This window comes from Euprymna scolopes, unplaced genomic scaffold (genome assembly GCF_053919585.1).
Source record: "Euprymna scolopes isolate OS-2025 unplaced genomic scaffold, ASM5391958v1 sca167, whole genome shotgun sequence".
Lineage (NCBI taxonomy): Eukaryota > Metazoa > Mollusca > Cephalopoda > Sepiida > Sepiolidae > Euprymna > Euprymna scolopes.
The window spans coordinates 51,182-76,827 of record NW_027633177.1 but is presented as its reverse complement, the minus strand read 5'-3'; the positions used below and the strand labels follow the sequence as shown (position 1 = coordinate 76,827).

The 25,646-nt window shown below is 33.4% G+C and overlaps 1 protein-coding gene across 1 annotated transcript in view; it reads right to left on the bottom strand.

Annotated features, from left to right (window-relative positions):
- Positions 1-61: 61 nt before the first annotated feature.
- The window catches only part of LOC145273792 (isocitrate dehydrogenase [NADP], mitochondrial-like), a 37,785-nt gene continuing 12,200 nt past the window's right edge, over positions 62-25,646 (bottom strand). The window contains exons 2-10 of the mRNA XM_080127129.1: positions 17,848-18,013; positions 12,382-12,542; positions 9,030-9,170; positions 6,466-6,602; positions 4,381-4,532; positions 3,832-3,944; positions 2,657-2,754; positions 1,371-1,463; positions 62-258 (exon numbers count right to left, since the gene is read on the bottom strand). Coding sequence (XP_079983255.1) covers positions 183-258; positions 1,371-1,463; positions 2,657-2,754; positions 3,832-3,944; positions 4,381-4,532; positions 6,466-6,602; positions 9,030-9,170; positions 12,382-12,542; positions 17,848-18,013 — 1,137 coding nt within the window. The 3' untranslated portion in view covers positions 62-182. The remainder of the gene's footprint in view (positions 259-1,370; positions 1,464-2,656; positions 2,755-3,831; positions 3,945-4,380; positions 4,533-6,465; positions 6,603-9,029; positions 9,171-12,381; positions 12,543-17,847; positions 18,014-25,646) is intronic.

Genomic DNA, 25,646 nt, shown 5'->3' with positions numbered 1-25,646 from the left:
AAGTTGCATAGATATTGTGTTGGTCATACTAGTAATAAGGGTGGCAGAGTGACTAATGTGCATTGCTTTTTTTTTCGTTGACATACTAGCTAGTCCCAGATATATTTTTTCTATCTGTACTGTGGGAGACACCTTTAGTTGCCGTACTATCTTCCTGTCTTTAGTTCTAGAATATACCGAGATCACAACTCTTTATTAACAGTTTCGGCAATGGCATCCAAAAAGTCCATGGTGACCAAATAATGTTCTGGTTTTACACTGGAAGAAAAATAAAATAAAAATCACATCAGATAAAAGGTCAATGAAACTGTGCAAAATTAAAAAAGCTGAAATTTCTAAAGAGCAATTAAGTCTTATTTTTCTAAGGATGAATAGCAATTGGCAAAATGAGACAGCATTTTCTAAATCAATCTGTATAATTTACTGTTAATGTTTTTCCTTGTGAAATAATGTCTGTCAGTCAATACTATTAAAACTATTTTTCTGTAAAAACATTAAAAAAAAAAAAACAAAAAAAAAAAAAAAAAAAACTTTCTGTAAAAATACTACTAAAAACCTCTGCCAAAATATTTGTCAGTTAAATATTCTTTAAGTAAAATCAATTTTAAAATTGTAGCAATTTAATTATTTTTTTCTCAAGAAAAAAAAAAAAAAAAAAAATTTTTTTTTTGCCTTTTTATACCAGAAAAATAATTTTCAACTAAATATTTTCAACTAAAAACAAATTTCACTTTTCTGAAAAGTATTTATAAAAAATATTCCTTTTGAAATAAATGTATATTGGAGTCAGTACTATTAAAGACCCCTCCCCTTCTCTTATAAACACCATCACTCAATTCCATATTGTCCATTCAGATTTTACTAATATAAACACTCAATTAGCAAGACCTGGTGGAAATTAGTGTTAAGAGAGCCGATGGTGTCACACACACATGCGTGTGCCCAGAGTGAAACTAATATTTACAGAAAGTGTCAGAGTCTGCATTTTCCTTTGTTTTATTTATTTTTATACTTGTGCACCTGTGCACATCTCTTTGGCAGTCGTCATGTGAGATATGAGGACACTGCCAGAGATGAAAGAGAAGACGAAGGAGAAGATGAGTATGGGAATAGTGTTGGGATTGGCTTAAAACGTTATCTTCAAAATAAAGATTAGACGCGCCATTATAGATTTAGGATTTCAAAACACGAATTCAAACAAGCAAAAATAAAAAGTGAATGAATGGGTAAAAGTAATCGCATTAGAAATCAGTAATCCAAAAGAATATATTTTGCTTTAACTATGTAGTGATGTTAAAATATGTAGTAGAATTTGGGTCCATAATTAATCAAAGGCAAATCATTTTATTTGAGAAAAAAATGCTACTTACTTTTTAAGGCCATAAATACATCCGGCCAAATCTTTGGTCATTTTGCCGCTATCAACAGTGTCAACACAGGCCTTCTCTAAAATTTGAGCAAACCTATAGGGTAAAAATATAAAAATAATTTGTAATACAAAATTTGTAAGGAATACAAAAAATAAAAAAAAATAAAAAAAAAATATAATTATCCATATAATTAAAAAAAAAAATATAATTATCCATATAATTAAAAAAAAATATATAATTATCCATATAATTAAAAAAAAATATATAATTATCCATATGATTAAAAAAAATATATAGAATTATCCATATAATTAAAAAAAATATATAGAATTATCCATATAATTAAAAAAAATATATAGAATTATACATATAATTAAAAAAAATATATAGAATTATCCATATAATTTAAAAAAATATATAGAATTATCCATATAATTTAAAAAAATATATAGAATTATCCATATAATTTAAAAAAATATATAGAATTATCCATATAATTTAAAAAAATATATAGAATTATCCATATAATTAAAAAATATATATAAAATTATCCATATAATTAAAAAAAATATATATAATTATCTATATAATTAAAAAAACATAATTATCCATTCTGGGAGTTGGAGTAACAAATGTTGGAAAGAAAAATCACTTTGTGAACAGATTTATTTCTTCTGTCACATACAGTGAAATACAGTAGGCTTGTAACAGTATTCCTCCAAGCTGGCTATTCATTATTTTCAGCAGCCAAGTCTCTAGTATACTTGATCATTCCCAATTTCAACAACAAATTCAAAAGGGAGAGGATCAGCTACTAGCTCTACCTTTCTCTTTGCCGTTTTAATCCAGATCTTTAGTTGGTAGCCTTTGCACTTCCCCCAGCCAACGAATAAAATTGGGACCACCAACTTACAGCTGTTGAAGAATCTATCCAAACCAGTGAAGTCTTCTTTGTATGGATAATGCGTTTTGGAATTTGGTAAGAGAGGCAGAAGTGTAAGATGTGTCATAAGGAGTAGAGATCCAGTACGTAAAATCTTTTAACAGGAACCAGAACACGTAATCGATAAGAGTATTGGGTGTATCAGCACTTATGTATTCGGTCTTGTTCAGCCCACAATTATTCTTGTAAACAATATAAGCAAATCAAAGCACTCCAGATTCACAGTAGAAAATAGTACAACTGGGCTAAACTCAATGTCAGTCAACACATTTTGCAGAGTAGGGAATTCATTTTTTTTTTTTCGGTTCATAAGCTAGATCATTAAGAGAAACAAAATTCTTACCTGACCAAGTCTTGATTGCCATCAAGTTTTCCCCTGTGTTCCAAGCCACGGGTCCAGGCAAAGATACTGGCAATGGGGTTTGTGCTTGTTGGGTTACCCTGGAAGAGGAATAAGCAAACGGTGAAAATACTAAAAAAAAAATTTGTAAGAAACACTACCCTATCTCCAGATCAAATTTTCAAAATTTGGAAAACCCAATACATTTGTTACTTGCTAGGTCTCAAGCATGCTTTTAAATAAAATTTTATTTTCATATCTAAAAGTATTTAATGCAAGCACATAGGTCTTTACAAAATGTTAAATTTATTTTAGTAGTATACTTAGCAACTGAACTATGATTGTTTAAAGTTTATTAGAATTGAGAAAATTTTTAAGTCTTGTGTACTATTGGTCCAGAAGCCAAGTTTAACAGTAAAAATATTGGCTTTAAAAAAAAAAAAAAAAAAAAAAAAAAAAAAATGTGGATTCTCATTTTGTGTTGAATAAAAATCAGTCATAATTGAAACAATTATTATTGATCAAGACAAAACATTAGACTATATTTAATTACGACTTAAAAACATGCAAAAATGACAGCATAATCAACTGCTCATATAAAACTTGTTTCAACAGCTAACACATTGAATCTTCAAATATTATTCATTACACAGTAAATCAATATAATCTAGTTTTTACTTTGATTATTTTTCTTGTAAAAGAAAACAAAACCCTATTATTAAACCCTCCATACTGACTAGTTGCTTTCCTTTAATATGGGACTATTATGTCAATAGAGTTACACAATATCGCACACAGCCAATTTAAAATCATTAAAATTTAAAAAAATAGAATAAACTAACTATTAAGGACACAAAAAAACAGAAAATATTAAATTTTATTTACATCTAAATTTTATCAAAATAACCAAAAGCAAAAAATAAATAAAAATTTAAAAAATAAAAATATTGCAATTTAAAATTGGGTAAAATTTACCCAATTTTAAATTGCAATATCTTTATTATTTTAATTTTTGAGTAAATTTTACAAAATTTACCCAATTTCACAAGGTAAACTAAGTTGATTTGTGATACCTATTTTAAATACATTCAGTTTACCAACACCATTATTACTACGAGTGGCAAGATTAGAAAGGATTCATTTTCCTCATTATCTAGCATATAGTCATATCTCCTCACCTTCTGATGTTCTCTGTAATGTCTCGTTACTGTTCCATGAGCAGCTTCAGACTCGATTGTCTTCCCATCAGGGCATATCAAAACACTGGTCATCAAACCAAGAGAACCATATCCTGAAAAAAAATGTAGAAAACGAAATATTAATTTGAGGATGCCCAGATGTACCAATGGCAAAATGAGATGAATTTTGCAACCAAGGGGGCCATGCAACAACTTTGATTTATTGTTCCTATGCTTGCCTCCTCACATGAACAGAACGAGACACAAAGTAGGATTTTAATGAAGAAAATCAAGCTTTAAGAAAGTGTTAATCCAGATTGGAACATAAATAAAAATTGCTTAAGTCTAAAGGATTTTTTCCTCGTAGACCAAGGACAAATGAAGTGTATTGTCAGAAAAAATACTACACTTCCATACTAGCATTGATCAATCAGTTGATTTCATAGCAAAATTAAATCTTATTTTATACAATACTGAGGAGGAGGGGGAGAAAAAAAGACAGTTCTGTTAAAAGTTCAACGTAGAAAGTTAACCTTTAGTTCCTCTTACCTTGAGCCACAATATCAGATTGAACATCTCCATCGTAATTCTTACAACTCCAAACAAAGCCGCCACTAGACTTAAGGGCCTGAGCAACCATGTCGTCAATCAAACGATGTTCATACCAGATGCCAAGCTCATCAAACTTCTTGGCATAATCACTTGAAAAAGAAAACAATTCTGTTGACATTTACTCAAACAAAGTGGAATAATTAAATATTTCACAAGTGATGGTCAAAAATATTTTTTTTATACATGAACATTAATATTTTCATACAGTTGCATTGAAATATTAGAAAAACATGCTTTTCCACATAGGGTCAAAATGGAAGGTTTTATTATGTCCAGTTGAGGTTTAAACTTACAAGCGATCTCTATGAATAGTCTAGTAAACAGTCAACTCACTTGAGGCAAGTACAACATGTTTATTACTTCAACATAACAAAGCAGATTGTGTTTAAGCCAACAAAAGGAGGTAAAAGAGGCAAGGACACAAATAAAACCACAGAGGAGTTGCTGCTATTTTTAGGTTATTGAAAACTGACTATATGATAAAAAAGTTGCTAAACTATTTTTGACAAGAAATTAAATAAAAAAATAAACCAATGTTCAGTAAATTTTATTTTAAACTAGCAGGCCACCTGGCATTGCCCGGTCATAAGACACACTTAAATATGATATTTGAATTCATGCAGATTATGTATTTATTATTAAAAAGACAATTCTCTATCAATTATTTTATTGAACCCAATATATAGTAGTGAGATCAAAACTAAAAAAATATATATTACTTAGGTCCCATCAGCAAGAATCGAAAGCAAAACATAACTCTCCACCCTCACTCCTTAGCCTTTGAGTCATGCCCATATGCATTATATATATAAACATATATATATATATATATATATATGTTTAAAATATAATTATCCACCAACACGTGTTTTGTCATCTATGACTCATCAGAGTGGCTGAATCTAGCAAGATTCGAAATTGAGACCCCATGGAAAAAAGCCACAGGCCGATAATACGATTCCTTATGTAGATGTTATTTGTTTGCGATACTCTTTGAAGGAATTCAATTATTTATAAGTGCATTTTTGCCTAAATGTGAGTTGGGAATAATTTTCCCTTTTACCAATTTGGGTACCCCCAAATGGGGAGCAGCATATATATTGTTTAAAATATAATTATACACTGACACGTGTTTCGTCATCTACGCTTCAGAGTGGCTGAATCTAGCAAAATATAAATTCATCCATCTTATTTGTTTTTTTTTTTAAAGATGCAAAATGCCCGATCTTTGAAGACAAGATTCAAGAAAGGGCGCACAGTCTACTAAATTTTATTATATAGATGGTGATTCCAAAACAAATATCGATTTTATACAAAGTTTTCAGAAATAGATTTGCTTTATCATATATATATATATATATATATATATATTCGATAACATGTTGAAATATGACTCCCATGGAAAGAATAATTTGTAAATTAAGTAGAAAATGGTTGCATTGTGTGTATTGACAACTATAAGGCAATGTACATCTGCCACATGGAGTATTCAGGCAACTCAACAATTTTACAAAACACAATGGCAGCATCCCACATACATATCTGACTTGACCAGATTTCACAGCAATGAAATTGAAGAATGGTTCAGTTTTGGTTGCAGATGGAAGAAAATTGCCCGTCTCACGCTAAAAGGAAAAAAGGGAAAAAGAAAGAAAAACGACTCTAAAACTAAATTTTTCAAAAGCCTATTTAAAAGTAAATTACAAACAACTATTTGGGTTTTTTTTCTAAGCCCTTCACAATGGCATGGCTAGTTTAATATAATTATCTTCTATAAGATTTGAAAAAGGTACTATGAGTACACCATATGAAAAATTCTAAGACAAGATGATAGGCTGACCAGATAAAGATTTAGACTGGAATGTCACTCCTGACAACTGAAAAACTGACCCAAGACCATAGGTGGTGAAATTTTGTTTCCAAGCATGTGGCGAACCTTTCTGGAAAATGCATATAAATCAAGAAAGTATATAACAGGAAATATCAAGGTTTAAAAAATGGGTCACTTGCAAAGTTACTTACGCTTCATAGATTTCTTCAAAGATGTCCTTGAAACGACCATCATAACGTTTCAAAATGGTATTCTTTGTGCTCATATACAGTGGCCATTTTTTCATTAATGCAAAGTTGAAGGATGCATGGGCAAAATCACGAATTGACTGGAAAGAAAAACAAAAGAGGGTGATGGTTAGTTTTTTTTGTTTGTTTTTTTTAACTTGCCTATACAGGATGGCAAAGTTAGACACAAGGTTAGTACTTAATGGGAGAAAATAAAAAATCTGAATCCAAAGAAAAATTAAAATTGCCTCAGTTTAAAAGAATTCCTCATCAACCAAAGACAAAACAGATACTAAATTTTGTTCCAAGCCAAAGAGCATCCGTTAATTCTGACAAAACCCTTGAATTTGAACGTAACATTTTGAGATAAATTGAATAAAAAAAATTTGGAGTCAATTTAAAGCAAAATGCCATTGGTTTTTAGTGGTCAAGCTTGAGAATAGAACAGATGATTTTTAGTATCAAAAACAAACAAAATTTTGTTCTTAACCAAAAAAAATTATTCGACTTTATCTCAAATTTTTTTTTTTTTTTTTTTTTAACAAAGTTAAATATGAGAAAGTATAAAATGTGAATTTTTTTTTCTTTTAGATAATTAGAATATCATTGTGTGGAATAGTAGGTAAGTGAAACAGGCTATAAAAAGGACACAAACATCACTACAACAAAACCATAGTTATACAACAATCATTTGACATAAAGGAGTATAGTTGTCTGACTAATGAAATATTTAGTTTCAGTGTCCTTATTTTTACTAGTCTGTTACAAAGTTAAAGACCTAATTTCAGGAGCAATTGACTCATTTCAAAAAATCTTAAGCTCAGCAAACAGAGTTATATTGAGTTGAACAAAAGGGTTTTTTTTTTTTAAGATTATCTTTCTGGCCTACTCAAGATCGTTTTATATTCCTATTAGCAGGGTGACCCGATGTTACCTGGGACTGAACGATGATCGACGAATGTTTCACACTTTCATATTTTTTATTGTCATTGAAATCGATGAATAGCCCATTTTTTGATCAAATCGATTGATCGCAATGCACCAGAAGTCCCACATGCCTCTCGCAGTGACTAAGTTCCTAATATATTGCACTTTAGAGAACCTACTGTTGATTTTATAAAATGATTTTATATAATGGCTTGCATTAAAGTTTAAAATGCAAAAGTCATGTATCATGCTTCAACTATGCTCTAAACAGAAATATTCACTTCAAACATGTCCTTGTCATATCAAAGAACCTACTGTTGATTTTATGTTAGGCCTTTCAGCTTGTGTGGTAATAAAATTTCTCAAATGCACTTGTGATGTTAGGCTGTGTAAGATGTTAACTTTGGTTAAAATTGCCTGTCGCTGCTTTCATCGCATTATTTCGTTTATCGATACTTATCGAAGACATTCCAACACAAAACCTATTTAAGAACACTGCCAGGCACATAAATTACCTTTGTGCAAAATTTCATAACTGACCTAGGCATTTTTGAGTCCATAGGGAACAAACTCACAAAGTTCCTTTTATATAATAGTCGAGATAGAGATTCTTCAAATCCTATAGTTGGTGTAACGAGTATGTTCGACAGTCAGATAAAATAAGCTTCCGAGCAGAGGAGTTCTTACATCCTTGCTTGTATTGAAATGGTTTGCTTGATACCAAAAACAAAACTTTTAGTGAGAGATACTCTGGCTGGCTGGCCAAAGATGATCGACAGATCAAGTGAAAGGTATAGTTTACCAAGCAAGATTGTCATTTAAGAAAAATTGCAGATATTGAAGAGTTCCAAATCAAGCATCTATATATTAATACGATTTTTTTTGAGATGATTGATTATTTATATATTAATACGATAGCGCATGTTATTTTGCGTGTCACACTTACATCTTTTTTCTTCCAAGTGACTGCGGTTTGATTGTTATGACTTTCCATTTCTTGTAATAAATAATTTTACCAAGAATTCTTCATAAATTTTCGTTTCAGTTTCGATCATAGCTGAAGGAACTCAAGTTTCATATATATATATATATATATATATATATATATATATTTCTTCCTAAATTTTTCCGTCAAGCTGATGTACCCAAGTAATATAGATATATATTTTTTTATGTTTGAAATCACAACTTCATAATATATACAAATCGATAGAAAATTGAGTCTATAATAATATATGAACTCTGCATAAATTAAAATATCATATTTAAGCAAATTTTAAACCTAGCCACGACAGGCATCCCTGCTAGCTTAGATAAATACTTTTTGCAGTTTTAACAAAAGAGCTACAATAATATCAGGGCATCTCCATTTACGCTGAACATCCACAGAACACCAACATATGACATGAAAGAGTCTGCTGTGGAATTTCCAGAGGTCCCACTAACAATGAATTGCATAAACTCAGTTATGTTTCTAAGCTTGTTTGAGTTTCTTATAAACTGAGAAAAGCAAATAAATGAACAAACTTTTTAGCAAGCGCAATTGATTCAGCTTTTTTTTTTTTTAATGGCAAGAATAGAAAACCCATTTCACAACTCACCTGATCAGTATTGTACATTCCCATACCGACACCACCATCTTTGAAATTGAAAATGGTTATTCTGTTCTCTGTTCCATTTTCTGGTGTGAAGACCATTTCCAGTTTTCCTGGTCCAGGAATCACAAGATCAGTTGCTTTGTACTAGAAGAGAAAACAATAAAAAGATAACGTGAATTGGAATACAGAAAAGGTACTGCCAAATCTGCAGTAAAGAAGGTGCGCTCCTTTTACCAGGCTAGAAAAAGTCACCCCCTGTATCCTAAAAAAACCTATACATGAAGCTGGTATACTAATCACTAGTACCTTCATCTTGGAGGGGGGGTGGGGGTTCCAATCTAATATGCCCCACACCGTCTACTAAGCTTCAACCTCATCACCACATCCCAAAGTTTGTTTTACAATGGAATCTGCTCCAACAAACTTGCTGCACTTGTGTCTCCTCAATGAAAATATGTGACCAACCAATCAGGTAGGTAGATGAAAATAATGTTAACACTACTTAGGTTGGGTGTTTTATGGCTAGGGCTATGACAACAGAATATTCTTATTGTTTTTGACTCTCGAGTATATATCTGACACATTTAATCAACAGAGAACCACATCACTTTATATAAAAGCATATAAAATATCAACAGATACACACTATAGAGTAAAAAAAAAAAAAAAAAAAAAAAAAAAAAAAAATGAAATATACTGTTGTCATAGCCCTATTTATAACATAGCAACCCTTTTTGTTTTTTAATGCCAGTACCAGTAACTCTGGGAGGAGTTCATGCTTCAAGTTCTTATAGTTATTTTCCAAATATTTTTTTCACATTGTTTACTGGTATATCGACCTTAGAGATTAATTTGTGCTATAATGGTCGTTTTGTAAATGGATGCTTGCTGTATATTGTTTGTGATTGTTTATATAATGTTGAGCTTTTGTTTGCTATGTACATTTAGAGTGTTATTGACTTCTCACATTGATGGTAAAAAATTAAATTTTGTTGTAGATTACAATATTTTTAATTAAGTCCATGATCTTTTTTTGGTTTTGATTTAAGTATTTTTTTTTCAAATTTTCATTTAAAATATTTTCCTCTTAGAGTTTGTATTTTTACAATCCTCATGTCTTATAGCTAGCAGATATCCACATTAGCACTTTGGTTGTTCTTGTTTAAATAACAGCACTTGGATTAAAAAGTAAGTGTGGAAAATTCTATCTATTCATAGAAAGGAAGTTGAAAACAAGTTTTTGGCTTGTGTGCTGACCATCTCCGGACATTTTTCAAAACTGTCTTCATTTACCCTTCCGAGGAGCAGACGAATAAAAGCTTGGTAATGTTGTAAACGAATAAAGCAACAAAGCAGACACGTAACAACATTACTGGTGATTTTTTCTTTTAGTTACATTATTGTAGTTATAACAGAAGAGAAGAACGCACATTTGGGATGCTACATCACCAATACGACTATTTTTACAGCTAGAAGTCACTTTACAATAAAGGATACAAGTAGCCAATAAGGGAAAATAGCTTAAATCAGAATGAATTTCTTAATCTGAAGTATTTATGATTGTGTGTTTGGAGAGAAAACAGAATAAAAAGCAACTCCTTTTCTTAAACAATTCTAATGAGTTTCAACCAAGTCAAAATTAAAATCATTGAGTACTTATATAGAGGGGGGGGGGTATGAATTTGGAGACTTATGTGATGCATGAAGAGAGTAGAGAGGAGTTATACACCCACCCCTTATCATATATGCATTTAATATTTTTTTTAAATAAAATTAACACTTTCAGAAAGAACTGGCATAAGGGACGGGGGGGGGGGATCAGCATTATATATATATATATATATATTATATATACACACACACGGTGTCCACAAAGTCTGGCTGCATAATCTACAGGGTGTCCACAAAGTCTGGCTGCATAATCTACAGGGTGTCCACAAAGTCTGGCTGCATAATCTACAGGGTGTCCACAAAGTCTGGCTGCATAATCTACAGGGTGTCCACAAAGTCTGGCTGCATAATCTACAGGGTGTCCACAAAGTCTGGCTGCATAATCTACAGGGTGTCCACAAAGTCTGGCTGCATAATCTACAGGGTGTCCACAAAGTCTGGCTGCATAATCTACAGGGTGTCCACAAAGTCTGGCTGCATAACCTACAGGGTGTCCACAAAGTCTGGCTGCATAATCTACAGGGTGTCCACAAAGTCTGGCTGCATAATCTAAAGGGTGTCCACAAAGTCTGGCTGCATAATCTACAGGGTGTCCACAAAGTCTGGCTGCATAATCTAAAGGGTGCCCACAAAGTCTGGCTGCATAATCTAAAGGGTGCCCACAAAGTCTGGCTGCATAATCTAAAGGGTGTCCACAAAGTCTGGCTGCATAATCTAAAGGGTGCCCACAAAGTCTGGCTGCATAATCTAAAGGGTGCCCACAAAGTCTGGCTGCATAATCTAAAGGGTGCCCACAAAGTCTGGCTGCATAATCTAAAGGGTGCCCACAAAGTCTGGCTGCATAATCTAAAGGGTGCCCACAAAGTCTGGCTGCATAATCTAAAGGGTGCCCACAAAGTCTGGCTGCATAATCTAAAGGGTGCCCACAAAGTCTGGCTGCATAATCTAAAGGGTGCCCACAAAGTCTGGCTGCATAATCTAAAGGGTGCCCACAAAGTCTGGCTGCATAATCTAAAGGGTGCCCACAAAGTCTGGCTGCATAATCTAAAGGGTGCCCACAAAGTCTGGCTGCATAATCTAAAGGGTGCCCACAAAGTCTGGCTGCATAATCTAAAGGGTGCCCACAAAGTCTGGCTGCATAATCTAAAGGGTGCCCACAAAGTCTGGCTGCATAATCTAAAGGGTGCCCACAAAGTCTGGCTGCATAATCTAAAGGGTGCCCACAAAGTCTGGCTGCATAATCTAAAGGGTGCCCACAAAGTCTGGCTGCATAATCTAAAGGGTGCCCACAAAGTCTGGCTGCATAATCTACACAAAGCCTGACTACATTAAGTAGCCAGACTTTGTGGACACCCTGTATATATATATTATTTTTTAAAACAGTAATCTACAGACACACATGTTTCGGAGCCCTACTGCTCTTCAGTGTAGCTTGACTGTTGTAAGGATTCGAACCTTGGACCTTATGTATTTCAGTCCAGCGCCTTAATCCATTACGTTATGATGCCATAGACGATATATTATATAAAAAATATTGAGATCCACCTTTTCTTGGTGCAGAATTCCGTTAATAAACAAAGTTACATGTCAACCAGAGAAAAGGATTACCATTGGAATTCCATCAGAATTGAAAAAAAAAAAAAAATTCTTCACACTAGAGCACACTTCTACAACAGACACTTACCTGATCACCGTGGGCGTGTCTGCCAATTGTAATGGGCTGAGTCCAACCAGGGACAAGGCGTGGAATAGTTTGGCAAATGATGGGCTCCCTGAAAACTGTGCCACCAAGGATGTTTCGGATGGTGCCGTTGGGACTCAACCACATTTTCTTCAGTTTAAATTCTGTAGAAAAATACAAAAAGTAAATTATCACACAAACATTTACAAAGGTTATATTTCATCTTTAATTTTATTTAATATATTTTTTTTTTCTTTTCCAACCGGATCTGATCACATGTTTTACTTCATTTTTTTCTCCACTTGTTTTATTTTTCTGCCCACTATCACCTCCATATCTTCCCTACCTCCTACTCTCCCTTGTCTCCTCCAGTATCTATTGCCCTCCCCCCCTCAGTTTTTCTTTCTTCACTGCAAAAAATGTCAAGTTCTATGCAAAACTATGGCTCAAATGTATTTTACTAAATGAATACGGTCAAACACACCAACCAAAATATTTTGGTATTGCTTTCATGTGTTTGTGTACAGATTTCTATTCATGTTGCTTGATTGTCCACATAATTTGCCATTTTGTCTGAATTTTTTTTTTCAATGTTTCACTTGGACAATCAAGTATCCTCTTCTTGGATCGAGCTTTCTAGTAAGCGAAATCATCTATCACTAGCATATAATGCAAGGTAGGTTTATATATTTTTATGTAAAGTATTCACTGCTAAACTAATTTGATGATTATGAATTTTGGAACACAGCTGCTGAGCATAAGGATGTGTATAATGTGGGTTATATTTAGCTTTATGCAAAGGGGGACAGAATTTGTCAAATTTTAGTAGGTATTAAGACATCAATAAAATATTCTGACTTAGTTTCATTGAAACGTATATTTAGGAGGATAGTATGAGAACAACCTTCCATTTGAAAATTCAGAGATTTCAGATTTGCATTAAATTTTAGCCATAGTTAAGCGAAATTCACTGAATTTTAATTTCTTAAAAATCCTTAAGTTTAATAAGCCATTACATTTTAGGCATTTTCTAGAATAAAAATGTAATGAATTTTAATCAAAATTAGAATAAGGACTCTTTAATAACATTATATTTTAATCTTTATAATGGAACAAATGTGGTGCAAAACTGTCCTGGGAATGAATTTTACCATTCTGAAGTACGTATTCTAGTAATATATTAGTGTTGAGATGATTACTTGGAATCGGAAATATCGGAACTTTTTGAGGTATCAGAAAAATTTGTGTTTATTTTTCAATGCCAAAAACGATTCCTTTTTTTGTTTTTGGATTTTGTTTAAATTAAAATCTTCCACTGTTGGTAGTAATGATAAAATAAATTTTTATTGATTTTAAACTATGAAGAAAACTAAAGTCTATAGATCACTCATACACCAAACAAGTTTATGTTCACGTTTGAGAAAATTAACTATGTTTTTTTTACGGTAATAGAGAGAAGATAACTTTATGATTAAACATTTACAGATTTATAAAGAATTGGAATCGCTACTTGTATCGGAATCAGGAAAAATGTTGGAATTGTCCCATCACTTTATATATATATATATATATATATATATATATATATTTATTTCAGAACCTTGTTCTTGAACATTTATATGCAGATGATGCAGACTGTTTCAGAAGCAGACACACAGATGATTATGGGCAAGTTATCAGAAGCTTGCAAAGCTTTCGGACTTACTATAAGTCTCAAGCATGTTATGTATTCTCCTCCTATAGGAATGCCATATGTTGAACCAAACATCTTGGTTGATGGTAAGAAGTTAAAAGGTCACGGACAATTTTGTATATCTGAGTAATACGCTGAGTAAGGACTGTATGCTTGATGCTGAGATAAATCACAGAATAGCCAAAGCCAGTTCTGCTTTTGACAAATTGGAAAAACGTGTATGGTCTGATCGGGGAATCTCAGCAAAAACAAAGCTAAGTGTTTATGAAGCATGCGTTATCACTACATTGCTTTATGAGTCCGAGACCTGGACAACATATAGAAATCATCTCAAGTAATTGGAAAGGTTTCACCAAAGTTGTATTCGGAGAATACTTAATATTAACTGGAGGTCTCTAACACCTGACATTGTGGTTCTTGAGCGATCAAATAGTAATAGTATTGAAATGAAAATCATTCAAAATCAAATGCGTTGGACTGGACACTTGGTTAGGATGGAGGACAAATGACTTCCTAAACAACTGTTTTATGGCGAGATAGATAGGAGTAAAAGACCACAACATAAACCAAGGAAAAGGTTTAAGGATTCTATGAAAAATTTGAAAATACTAGAGATGGATGTACATAACTGGCAAGCCCAAGCGAAAGATCGATCACCGTGGAGAAAAACCAGAGAAAGTTGTAAGATTTTTGGAGAGCAGCGTGTAGAGCTTGCTGTCTTTAAACGCGTTTTAAGAAAGCAGGATGATAATAGAATGTCAAAGAAATTACAACAGGAACTGATGTGCAGTGTATGTGGCAGATACTTTCTGTGAAAAGCTGGTTTTGTTAATCATATGAAATCACACAATCAAAGACAGGAACGACAGTCTTAGAAAAAGGCTTCTACAGCACACCCGGCAACGCTAAGTTGTCACATGTGTGATCTAATCTACAAATCTAAAAGTGGTCTGACACAGTATTCGAGGATTCACAATATCATCATGTGACCACCTTCACAAGAAGGAAAGTTTTTATGCCACATTTGTGAATTTTCACGTAGGACTAAAGCTGGATTGAAGAGTCATCTACACGTACACGGACAGAATAACTTAAGGAAGAGATGGCAAACTTTGGTCAAGAAAAACGTTTTTCACCATCCTCATCAGGGGCGAATGATGGCATTTTGATTTTTAAAAAGGGAAAAAAAAATTGAAAATAAGGTGAAAATGAGGAAATATTTACGATTACCATAAAATAAATATGTACAGGGAGAAAAGAGAAAAAAGGGGATTACACACACACACATACATATATATGTATACATATATATATATATATGTATATATATATATGTATGTGTGTGTATATATATTAGTTTTACATTTCTTCCAGGTCTTTTTTACGCATATTTTATCTTTCTTTTAATATTATTGGATCCATTTCCTTGTACCTATTTGTGAATTATTCCACGGATTTCTGCCTTTTGGATTACTTTGGATCATCTTCCAATTACACAATTCCCTTGGAATTTACTTGTGCGAATGGAAATTTAACTAACTTTCTTGGATTCTGCATTTTTGGATTTTACCGTCATTGGATACTTTACCCTTCACCAGACTATCCATTCACATGAAATAACTTTTTTATTCACCCTATTCCCACTGCTTCATTTTTTGTTATCAAGTAAGATTTATGACTTACTTGTAGTTTCATCAAATACTTTTGCAAGCAAAATTCAATCCCGCATTTTGCTAAATCCTATCCTCTGATGAGAAGGAAAGTATTTCTTCGAAACTCCGCGGATTAAGGACTATCCACTTATTTAGTGTTTCCTTTTTAAAATTAAATGTTTTTAACTCTTTTTCAAATTGTTTTTTAACATGTTTTATTAGCTATTTGTTCTTTAATGGATATTGCTATAAAAAATAAAAAAATGAATAAATAAATAAATAAAAAAAGAAGAAAAACTCATAGAAGAGTATGAGTAAGGAACAATATATTCCGCATATACGGGAAAGAGAAAGAAAAAAGGGAGAATCATTTGTAGATCCCACATAGAAAATATACACTAAAGAGAGGGAGTAGAAAATTTATACGTATACATGTATAAATATACATATCTAGCTATACTATCCCTCTACAAATCACCCAAAAGGTTCAGCGTATTAATGAACCTCTTCTGCCAGCATAGAGAGAGCCTGAGTTGTGCAATGGAGACAGATTCGAGTTTTCAGATGATTACTCAATCAGCCTCGAAATAGAATTGAAAATTTGTCCTTATATGCCAAACCACATTCTGGATTATCTAATAAATGCTGGCCAATTGCAGAATCTAAACTATTATGGGTACGGTTGAGGAGAATTTTATTTTTATCACGAAAACCTGAACGTACATGTTGCCCGATTCTTGTTTCAAAGTAAACACTGGTTCTCCTCACGTAGACAGCATCACACTGACATTGGAACTTATATATAATATTACTAAGTTTTGTGTAAGGCAAACCATCCTTTTTGAAAGAATTTTTCTCTAACCTATGGCAACTTAAGATATACGAGACATTTAGAAGGGCTAAAGGTTATATCTTTATTAAATTGGTTAATTTTAAATTTAATACATTTATCAATAATGAATTTGGGGTAGCTATAATTTTAGTAATTTCTGGCTGAAAGAAATTACTAAGGCCCTATGTACCAACGTATAAATCAATGCCAACTTGGTGGTTTTGGATGTAAATGAACACCATTTAGTATATAAACCTGTAAAGGTTGGTTTTCTGTATATAGAGGTAAGAAAACTACCTCTGGACTTTTTGACCAAACATCGAGAAACGGGAGAGAATTGTCCTTTTCCATCTCCATAGTGAAAGACAAAGCGTGATGTAAGGAATTGAGATGTTCAAAGAATTCTAAAGCCAGGTTCCGAGAAAGAAGAGCCGCAAATGTATCATTCATATAACAAAAATATAAAGCAGGAGTGTTATGTGGGGATTTGAAAAGTTTTAAATCATAAAACCCAATGAAAATGTCGGCAAGGATAGGACCTAAGGGGCTACCCATGGAAACCCCATCAAATTTTTTTTACATAATATATATAAAAAAAAAAAACAAACTTTGTATGCAAGAGTTTATTCCCTATGGACTCCAAGATGGCTGGGCCAATTTTTTATATTTTGCACAAAGATACTTGATGTGTCTGGAAGTGTTCTTACATAGGTTTTGTATCAGAATGCCTCTGATAACAAGTACTGAAAATCAGAAAAACCTGATTAAAGAAGGAAGTCAGATTTTGACTAGAGTTAATACTTTTATACAACCTAACATCACAAGTGCATGTGAGAAGTTTGGTCATCGCACACGCAGAAAGGCCCAACCTATAAAATCAACTGTAGATTCTTTTATAAGACAGTGGTGCATTCGAAATCAATGTTTCTTTTTAGAGCAAAACTTAATCATGGTACTTAACTTTTGCATTTTAAACTTTAGGTGAAGCCATTATTTATCGATAATTTTATAAAATCAACAGTAAATTCTCTACAGTGCATTGTGAACTAAGTCTGCGGGGAAGCATGTGACGCTTTCTCCCAGTACATTGGAGTAGAGGTGCAATCAATCGATTTGATTAAAAAAAAAAAAAAAAAAAAAAAAAAAAAAAAAAAAAAAAGGGGCGATTTGACCGATTTTTCGATGACAATAAAAATATGAGAGGGTGGAACATTTGTTCATCCTCATTCAATCCTGGACAACATCGATCTACCTGCTAGTATAAATAAAATAAGCAAAATACAAAAACTTACCTTCTACCCTGGCTTCATCTGGAGTGATAGTGGCACACTTGATGCCCACATTATACTTGAGAATGGCATGAGCTGAATCGATGGTGACCTGATCATCTGTGGCATCACGGTAAGGAAGACCCAAATCATAATACTTACAATCAACGTTGACAAAAGGGAAAATCAGCTGCAAATGAAAACAAAATTTTTTAATAAAATTGGATAACGTCAATTATATTTACACAATTTTTTTTTTTTTTTTTTTTTTTAACTTAGGTTATTTTTTTAAATCTTTTTTCAAAGGTATTTAAGGCACAGGAAAATAAAAAAAGTTTTAAGGTTTTTGTTAGGACTAAACATATCCAAAGCAATAGCTGAATCCACAGAAAAAAAAAAAAATCGCCTCTATGAGGACAATAGATAGTTACTTTCAAACCTACAAATCACAAGGAATATTTATAACCACCAATAAGTTAAAAAACTCACATCATGAAATACACAATATCAAAATATATGATAGATGACTCCTCTCAGATTAGTGGTAATACTGGGGGTTTCCCCCTTGACCCCAAAACCAACAGAATCTAAACTATTGTTAAGATATCTCTGCCAACAGGGGAAAAAAGCTAAATCAGTCCTTTTTAGCAACTAAAATCAGTCCTTTTTAGCAACTCTAGGTTAGAGTATTTAATACTTCCCAGGCTTTGCCATCATCTTTTTAGAAGGGGTTAGTTTCTAATCGCCTAAGGCACCCCTACTGGGGAACACCGGCAAGCCTGTCCAGACATTTTTTACAGACCGGAGTGCTCTCCGTGTAGAGTGCTGGCTTTTCAAATCCCACTTTTAAACCCTTGTGTCACATCATCCTGGATACTTATTCCTAAAAAGTACTGCTTTCTCAACACTCACTGGCTGTTTGAACTTTTACCTAACCCTTTTAGAAAAGATAAACAAAAAAGTATTAAAAAAAAAAAAAAAAAAAAAAAAAAAAAAAAAAAAAAAAATTCAGAATTTGAAATTTCATAATTGATTGAAAAATTGTTGTCTGCCAAGTAACAGTGCCTTTTATTTCGGTAAAAGTTAAACCAACAATATAGATTTAGGTAAGCCCGTTCCACAGCAGACATCCTAACTGTAATCTCAGAACGTATATACCAGTCACTGGACAAAGCAGGGGAGGGTAGAGCGGTAGCTCTAGATATATCTAAGGCTTTTGACAGGTTATGGCATGAGGGTCTTAAGAAAATCAGCTCATACGGCATCACTGGAAGAATACATAACATAATTAGATCCTTCTTAGATAAGAGAAAAATCCAGGTTGTCATTGACGGTCGTACATCTAAACAATATAATATAAATGCAGGAGTGCCTCAGGAGTCTATCCTTGGACCTCTGTTATTCCTAATATTCATAAATAACCTCCCTGACAATTGTCTGTGAAATGGGTATGTATGCCGACGACACCATGCTCTATAACAGACACGACAGGAAAACAAATGAACACATATCTAAAGAAATGGCAGAAACACTAGAGAAAGACCTCCGATCCATAGTGGAATGAGGACAAAAATGGATGGCCACATTCAATGCTGCCAAGACTAAACTTGTTTCCTTCAATAATTACAAGAAACCTTCCCTACCACCAATAGCAATGGCCAAAGACTTTATCTGAAAGTACATCTTTTAAACTCCTCAGCCTAACGTTCACAGGAAACATGAGTTGGAATAATTACATTAAGAACATTGCCAGGACCGCTGCGAAGAAGGTGAGTTCTCTCTACCATGCTAGAAAGCTATTAACGCCTGAAAGTATCCTATACCTCCATAAGGCCACCATTCACCCATGTATGGAGTATTGTTGTCATATTTGGGCTGGTGCATCTGCCACTAGTCTCTCGCTCCTAGACAAGGTTCAAAAGAGTCGCCAATTTGATAGGTCCTGAACTGTCAGCTAAACTTCAGCCTCTGTCACATCGACGCAATGTAGCATCCATCTGCCTGTTCTACAAGTACTTTAACAGTGAATGCTCTGACGAACTGCAAGCACTTGTGCCCCCTCGACGTAAATACCCCTGACAAACCCGACAAGCAGCTAAATCCCTAGATGCAAGAGAGCCTTCTACTCCAGTAGTTTCTTCTCCAGAACAGCTACTCTTCGAAATTCCCTTCCAGATCCCTGCTTCCGACTGTACTGACATGCAGAAGTTCAAGTGCAACGTGAACTGACATCTTGCTGCCCAACTTCCTACACAGTACCCCTGATGCTTATGTCCCTGATAGTAGCCCCCTACAACAAAGTGGCAATGTGTCTTGTTTGGGGTGAAAATATAATAAAAAAAAATAAATAAAAAAAAGATTCCTAAAAAGCACTGCTTTTTCAAATACGTTTCTATGCTGTTTGAATATGAATTGATCATTTTTTTTTTTTTTGCAGGGGAAGAGATGATAGAAGCAATATTTCCTCACAAATGACAGTTTCTTTGCAAAGTGTTTTTACCTGAACTAACCTTAATATAATCCCAACCTAACACTACCGGATCTTACACTAATTCTAACTTCACCTCTTTTAGTAAAAGGTAAAGATTCACATATCCAAAAACCATAAAAAAAAAAAAAAAAAAAAAAATCAAATGAAAAGTTGCAAAGATAAGCGTATTAAAAAAAAAAATGTCAAAGTCGGAACTTGATCTTTCTGATTGATTGAAAAATAGTCAATTAAAAGGTCTTTTTTTATTATATAATTCAGTGAAAGTCTAAACTTAACCAGCTTTCTCTGTTGGCAGTCGGATACCTATGTCTAAAAACCACCAAGTTTTGCACAAAAATGGTTAGTAAATAAAAAAAAAAAGTTGGTAAAAATTCCAAACTCCAAAAATAACCATGTGGCAGCGGCGGCAGCAACATCTTGAGAAACTGCAAAGGTCAATGATCTCAAGATGATAAATGTTTCATTGCAATTTTTAGATGGGAGTTAGGGGGAGGAGAGGGAAAGATTTTCTGCAAGAGTGGAAGGCAGGTGCATACCTCCTCTATCCCTACTCAACCCAACATGAATAGCATCTACTTCTCAGAGAGTTAGGTGTGAAAGTCACATTCAGAGGAAACAATCTTTGAAAAAGTTACAGAAAGGTAAATGCAAAGAGAAATACATTAAGAATTAAAGAGGGGGGGGGTAGAGACAACCTTCGATAAAATATTTGGTTTAACATCCATTTTACATGCTGGCATATGTTGGGTACATGCGCCTCACTATAATAGACCAGACAATCATGCAATTGGGATCTTTTACTGGAGGTGATGTGAATTTTCTATGATCAACATAGCAATTAAAATCAGGAAGCAAATAAAAAAGACCCAGAATGAATTAATCGATAAATATGATAAAATCTGATAAATAGGCAACTTAGACTAAAGCCAAATTTTAATTTAAATATGGAATTTTAAAAAAATCTTTATTAAGAGTTTTTTTTTTTTTTGAGGGGGAGAGTTTCTTTTTGAGAATTCTAACCATAGCCAGACTTATTTCAGAGTGACATTTTCCAAGAGTAATGACAGTGAATTGTTAGCAGATAATGAGATCTTTGATGACTGAAAAATTTATCTCCAAAGACTTCAGCCTGTTATAAGAATGGCCATGGTTAGACAGCTTTAAGAAATTGACTTCCAAACTATCCCAATCTCTAGTCAGGTTTTTATCCATATTCTGTAAGGTTTTGGTACTTTCCATAATCAAAACAGATTTTTTTTTTTTTTTTTTTTTTAACCCTAAACTTAAACTAACCATAACTTAAGCGTTTTAGTAAAGGTGAAAAAGTATAAAAAAATATTCCACATAAAAAGTTGCAAATAAGGGTATCCAAAAAAGTTCTGTAAAAAAAATCAAAAGTCAATTTAGGTCCATTCATTTGCAATCGAAACTACTTAGACACACCAGTTTAACATGGCACACACATCTCACTTTCAGCCATGTTTTTCTTGGCATTACCTTGTAAACTAAACTTGCTAACTCAACTGTTCCACATCTAACCCAAGAACTCTCATCCATTCTTTCAATGTGTCTTTACGAATGTAGTCTTCTGTTCTACACACATCTGCCCATACTCTTCAGATTTAATCTTCCTCTGAGGTCATCAGATCTATCCTTAGATATCACATTACACATCCATTGTATCATTCTCATATCATTTCTCTCCATGCAACGCATATCCTCAACTATTACTAGCAAGGTTTCACTTTTATACATCAGTGTATACACATGCTTGATAGACTTTTTTTTTTTCATTTTTCTTAACCTTTTTCTTCTAGGGGGTGGGACATCCAACCAGATGTCTGACATTTACCCCTATTTTAGTGAGTCCAACCAAGAGATCTTTTCCGGATTCTAGCCGTCCCTTTCAGTGCAATCGTTTGTATTTCACTTGCACTTGGTTCACCGGGTATGCTTGCTATGTACTTTTTAAAGTTCTTTTTCATAAGCCCAGTTGCTCCTATGATGACTGGTATAATTGAAACGTCTTTTAATTTCCAATTTCGTTTCATATCATACATAAGTCCCTGATACTTTGTTATTTTTTCCCTCTCAGCTCTGTTAAGCCCTGTATCATTGGGTACACTGACCTCTATTACGGTCGCTTTTTTGTTTGCTCTGTCCCAAATCACTATATCTGGTTTAATAGCTGCGTTTTCTAAATATGTACCAGTAGGGATTATGTAGTCATAGTGAATGGTGTAGTTGTCATTCCCAACTGTTCGTTCGGGTATATGTTCCCAGGATTTTTTACTACACTGAATGTTGAGTTTCTTACGTATTTTCCAGTGAAGGTATTTGCAAACTGTTATGGCGATCTGTATAATAACCATCTCCAATTAGAACTTTGCAACTAGAAATCAGGTGGCCCACATTCTCAACCTCAGTGTTGCAGAACCTGCATTTATTATTATTGCTTAGACCACTCATCTTTTTGAAGACGTTCGTCATGAGGCCCTGGTCTTGTGCAGCCAATATCAACCTCTCTTGGTCGTAATAGAGGGATCCTCTTGAGCCAGTCCAGGGAATCATCCCTATCGATATATTCTTGGGATAGTTCAGTCGGTAGGTATTTTTCCCCGTTTATGGTTGGTCCATTCTTCTGTTTTAACACTTTTTTTTGTTTTATTCTACTTCAGTCGAAGTTCTCAGAAATCAAGGAGTCCACAACCAGGGGCTAACACTTGAGCTCTATATGAGATACATAGATATTCGAATGTTCCATTTAAGTTCTTTATCTCTCAAGCACTGAGTTAGTAAAGTAATTGAGAACATAATTTTCCTCTCCCCAATTAACCATTTTTATACGTTGTAGTATATCTTTCATGTTGGTCTCATGGTCTTACTGGATTCCAGAACAAGAATTTATCTAGTCTGGTGGAGTATCCAGCTTTGTGCTATTACTTGAGGTAATATCACTTGGAGAAGGTGCACCATTCCTCGGAAAAGCTGTGGGGGAACCGTAGTGAGGAGATCTTATTTGGGCTGCGAATACTATGTGGTTTTGAATCTTTGGTCAGGGTTTACTTCTATGGAAAAAGTATCCTCATGCCAGATTGTTCTGACAAACCCCTGTACAGAGAGACCGTAAGACACTCGAGGATAGTGTCTAGTAGGCATTTAAGTTCTCCCCCTGGATAGTGAAATGTTCGTTCAAGTTCGAATACTCAATCGTCACTAATTTAAGATTATGCAGCTGAGACCAAGACAGTATAGAAAGAAGAGTGCAAAAGCAGGAGATTTCTTAAGATTGATCACACTGAAAGATTGGATAACAATTTTGGGTTAGTAGATGTAAAACAGTTGAGGTGGCAGAGTCAGTTAGTAGAAGAACCCCAGGGAAAAACGAGGGCGAGAGTGATAAACATGAATTTGAGAGAACCAGATAAAGACCTGGCCAGAGATCGTTTAGGTTGAAAGTTAATTCCTAAAAAAAAAAAAAAAAAAAAAAAAAAAAAAAAAAATCTAACACAGGCCAACATGTAGAAGAGGACATTAAATCTCAAACTTTATCAACTCACTTTTTAAAAATTGATAAGTAGCTATTTTTGCACCGTTTTATACAAAATACTAGCAGGACATGGTGTTGTCGGGTCATAAAATAACAGAGAACTCCTGTAAGAGCAGCTGCACGTGTAATTATAAGGTGAGAGTTGCACAATCCCCAACCACAACTCTTCTGGAGACCAGTGGCAAGAAGGAGTCCAGCATGATTGGAAACAATGTTGAGATACAACACCTGGAATTCCCAAATGGTCACCCATTTTAGTATTGACCAGGCTTGATGTTGGTGATCTGGTGTGGCAACAGGATTACGCTGTATATAATTAAATATAATATTTTAAATTTTTGCAGATTTCGTATTTATTATTATGAATCCAATTTTTTATTAATTATATTGTACCCAATATATACTAGGGATTTCAAAAAAAAAAAAAAAAGACTTGGGTACCATCAGCTAGAATCAAAACCAAAACACTTAGCCCTCCAGCCTTAGTTGTTACCATTTGAGTTGTTATCAGACAAATAAAAAATAGTTAAAAATGGGCAGACTGACATAAATGTACATTTGCACATGCATACAAAAGTACAAAGTTCCAATTTTTTTTTTTTAATTTCGACTTTTTAGCAGCTATTTTTACCGGTTAAAGGCTCATAAAAGAATGGTCCACATAAAAATGCAATCATTTAACCTGGCTCTGCAACCTTGCATCTCTGAAGAGATGCACTTTGAAAAAAATGCAGAGAGACACAGACAGTGAGCTTTATAACTTAGATTACAAAAAATAAACTTTTGTTACTTTTTTAAAGTAGACTTATTTTATTTGAGAGAATTCTTCTGTTGTAACACAATTGACTCTGCGAACAGTGTTAAAATTTAGCAAAAATTTTGAACCAGTACAATGAGCTGACGATCATTCACAAGTATAAGCTGTCAAGGGTTCAAACCTAGACACCATTGTTTAATTCTCATTTTTCTCTTCATGCAACAAAATCTGAAATCAGGATGAATTTCTCGACTTAGATGTCATGACCCACTACCAATTTTCCAATTTAGCAGAGCTTTATATGTTGCGAGTGAAACGGTTGCATTTTGCAAAGTGGCGACTAGAAATAAAACGCTTATCGTTTTCACTAACAATCTTCCAAACTTATTGCTGAATGAAAAATGTCTCTTCAGCCATTTTTTTTATAATGAAACAAGTCAAATTATTTAGTAATAAAAAGTTTGATAGAACAATATGCTATTTTTTTTTAATGAAGGCTGTTTAAAAAAACACCTGAAAATTTGAATTCATACTTTTAAGTCTTCACATAAAATTAAGTGAATATTAAGAATTACACTTATTTGGAGAAAAAAAAAACAAAAAAAAAAAACACAAACAAAAAATCTTTAAAATGTACATATTTGTTACAGAACGAAGATGTCATATATACCGAAAGCCCATGTGTGGTTGATTAGTAACTTTTCTATTTGGCTAGTAAACAGTAAAGGTCAACTAAAGATAAATTTGTTCATAGATTGCCTTAAATTTTAGGGGGTGTTTATTATTCTTGTCAATTGGCTAAAAATGTAGAATTTCATTTTTTGGAGAGAGTTGAAAGGTGATTTAGCAAAGGGTGGTAATCTACAACAATTTTTTTTCCATTCTGAAAGTATCAACCGATATGTGTTAAAGACACAGGTAAACATTCATTGATGAAACAAAACTCTTCTACCTCCCCTAGTTGTGAATCATTTGAAAAGGGAAAATCTAACATTTTCAAAAAGAGGGAAAAGGGAGATGAGATA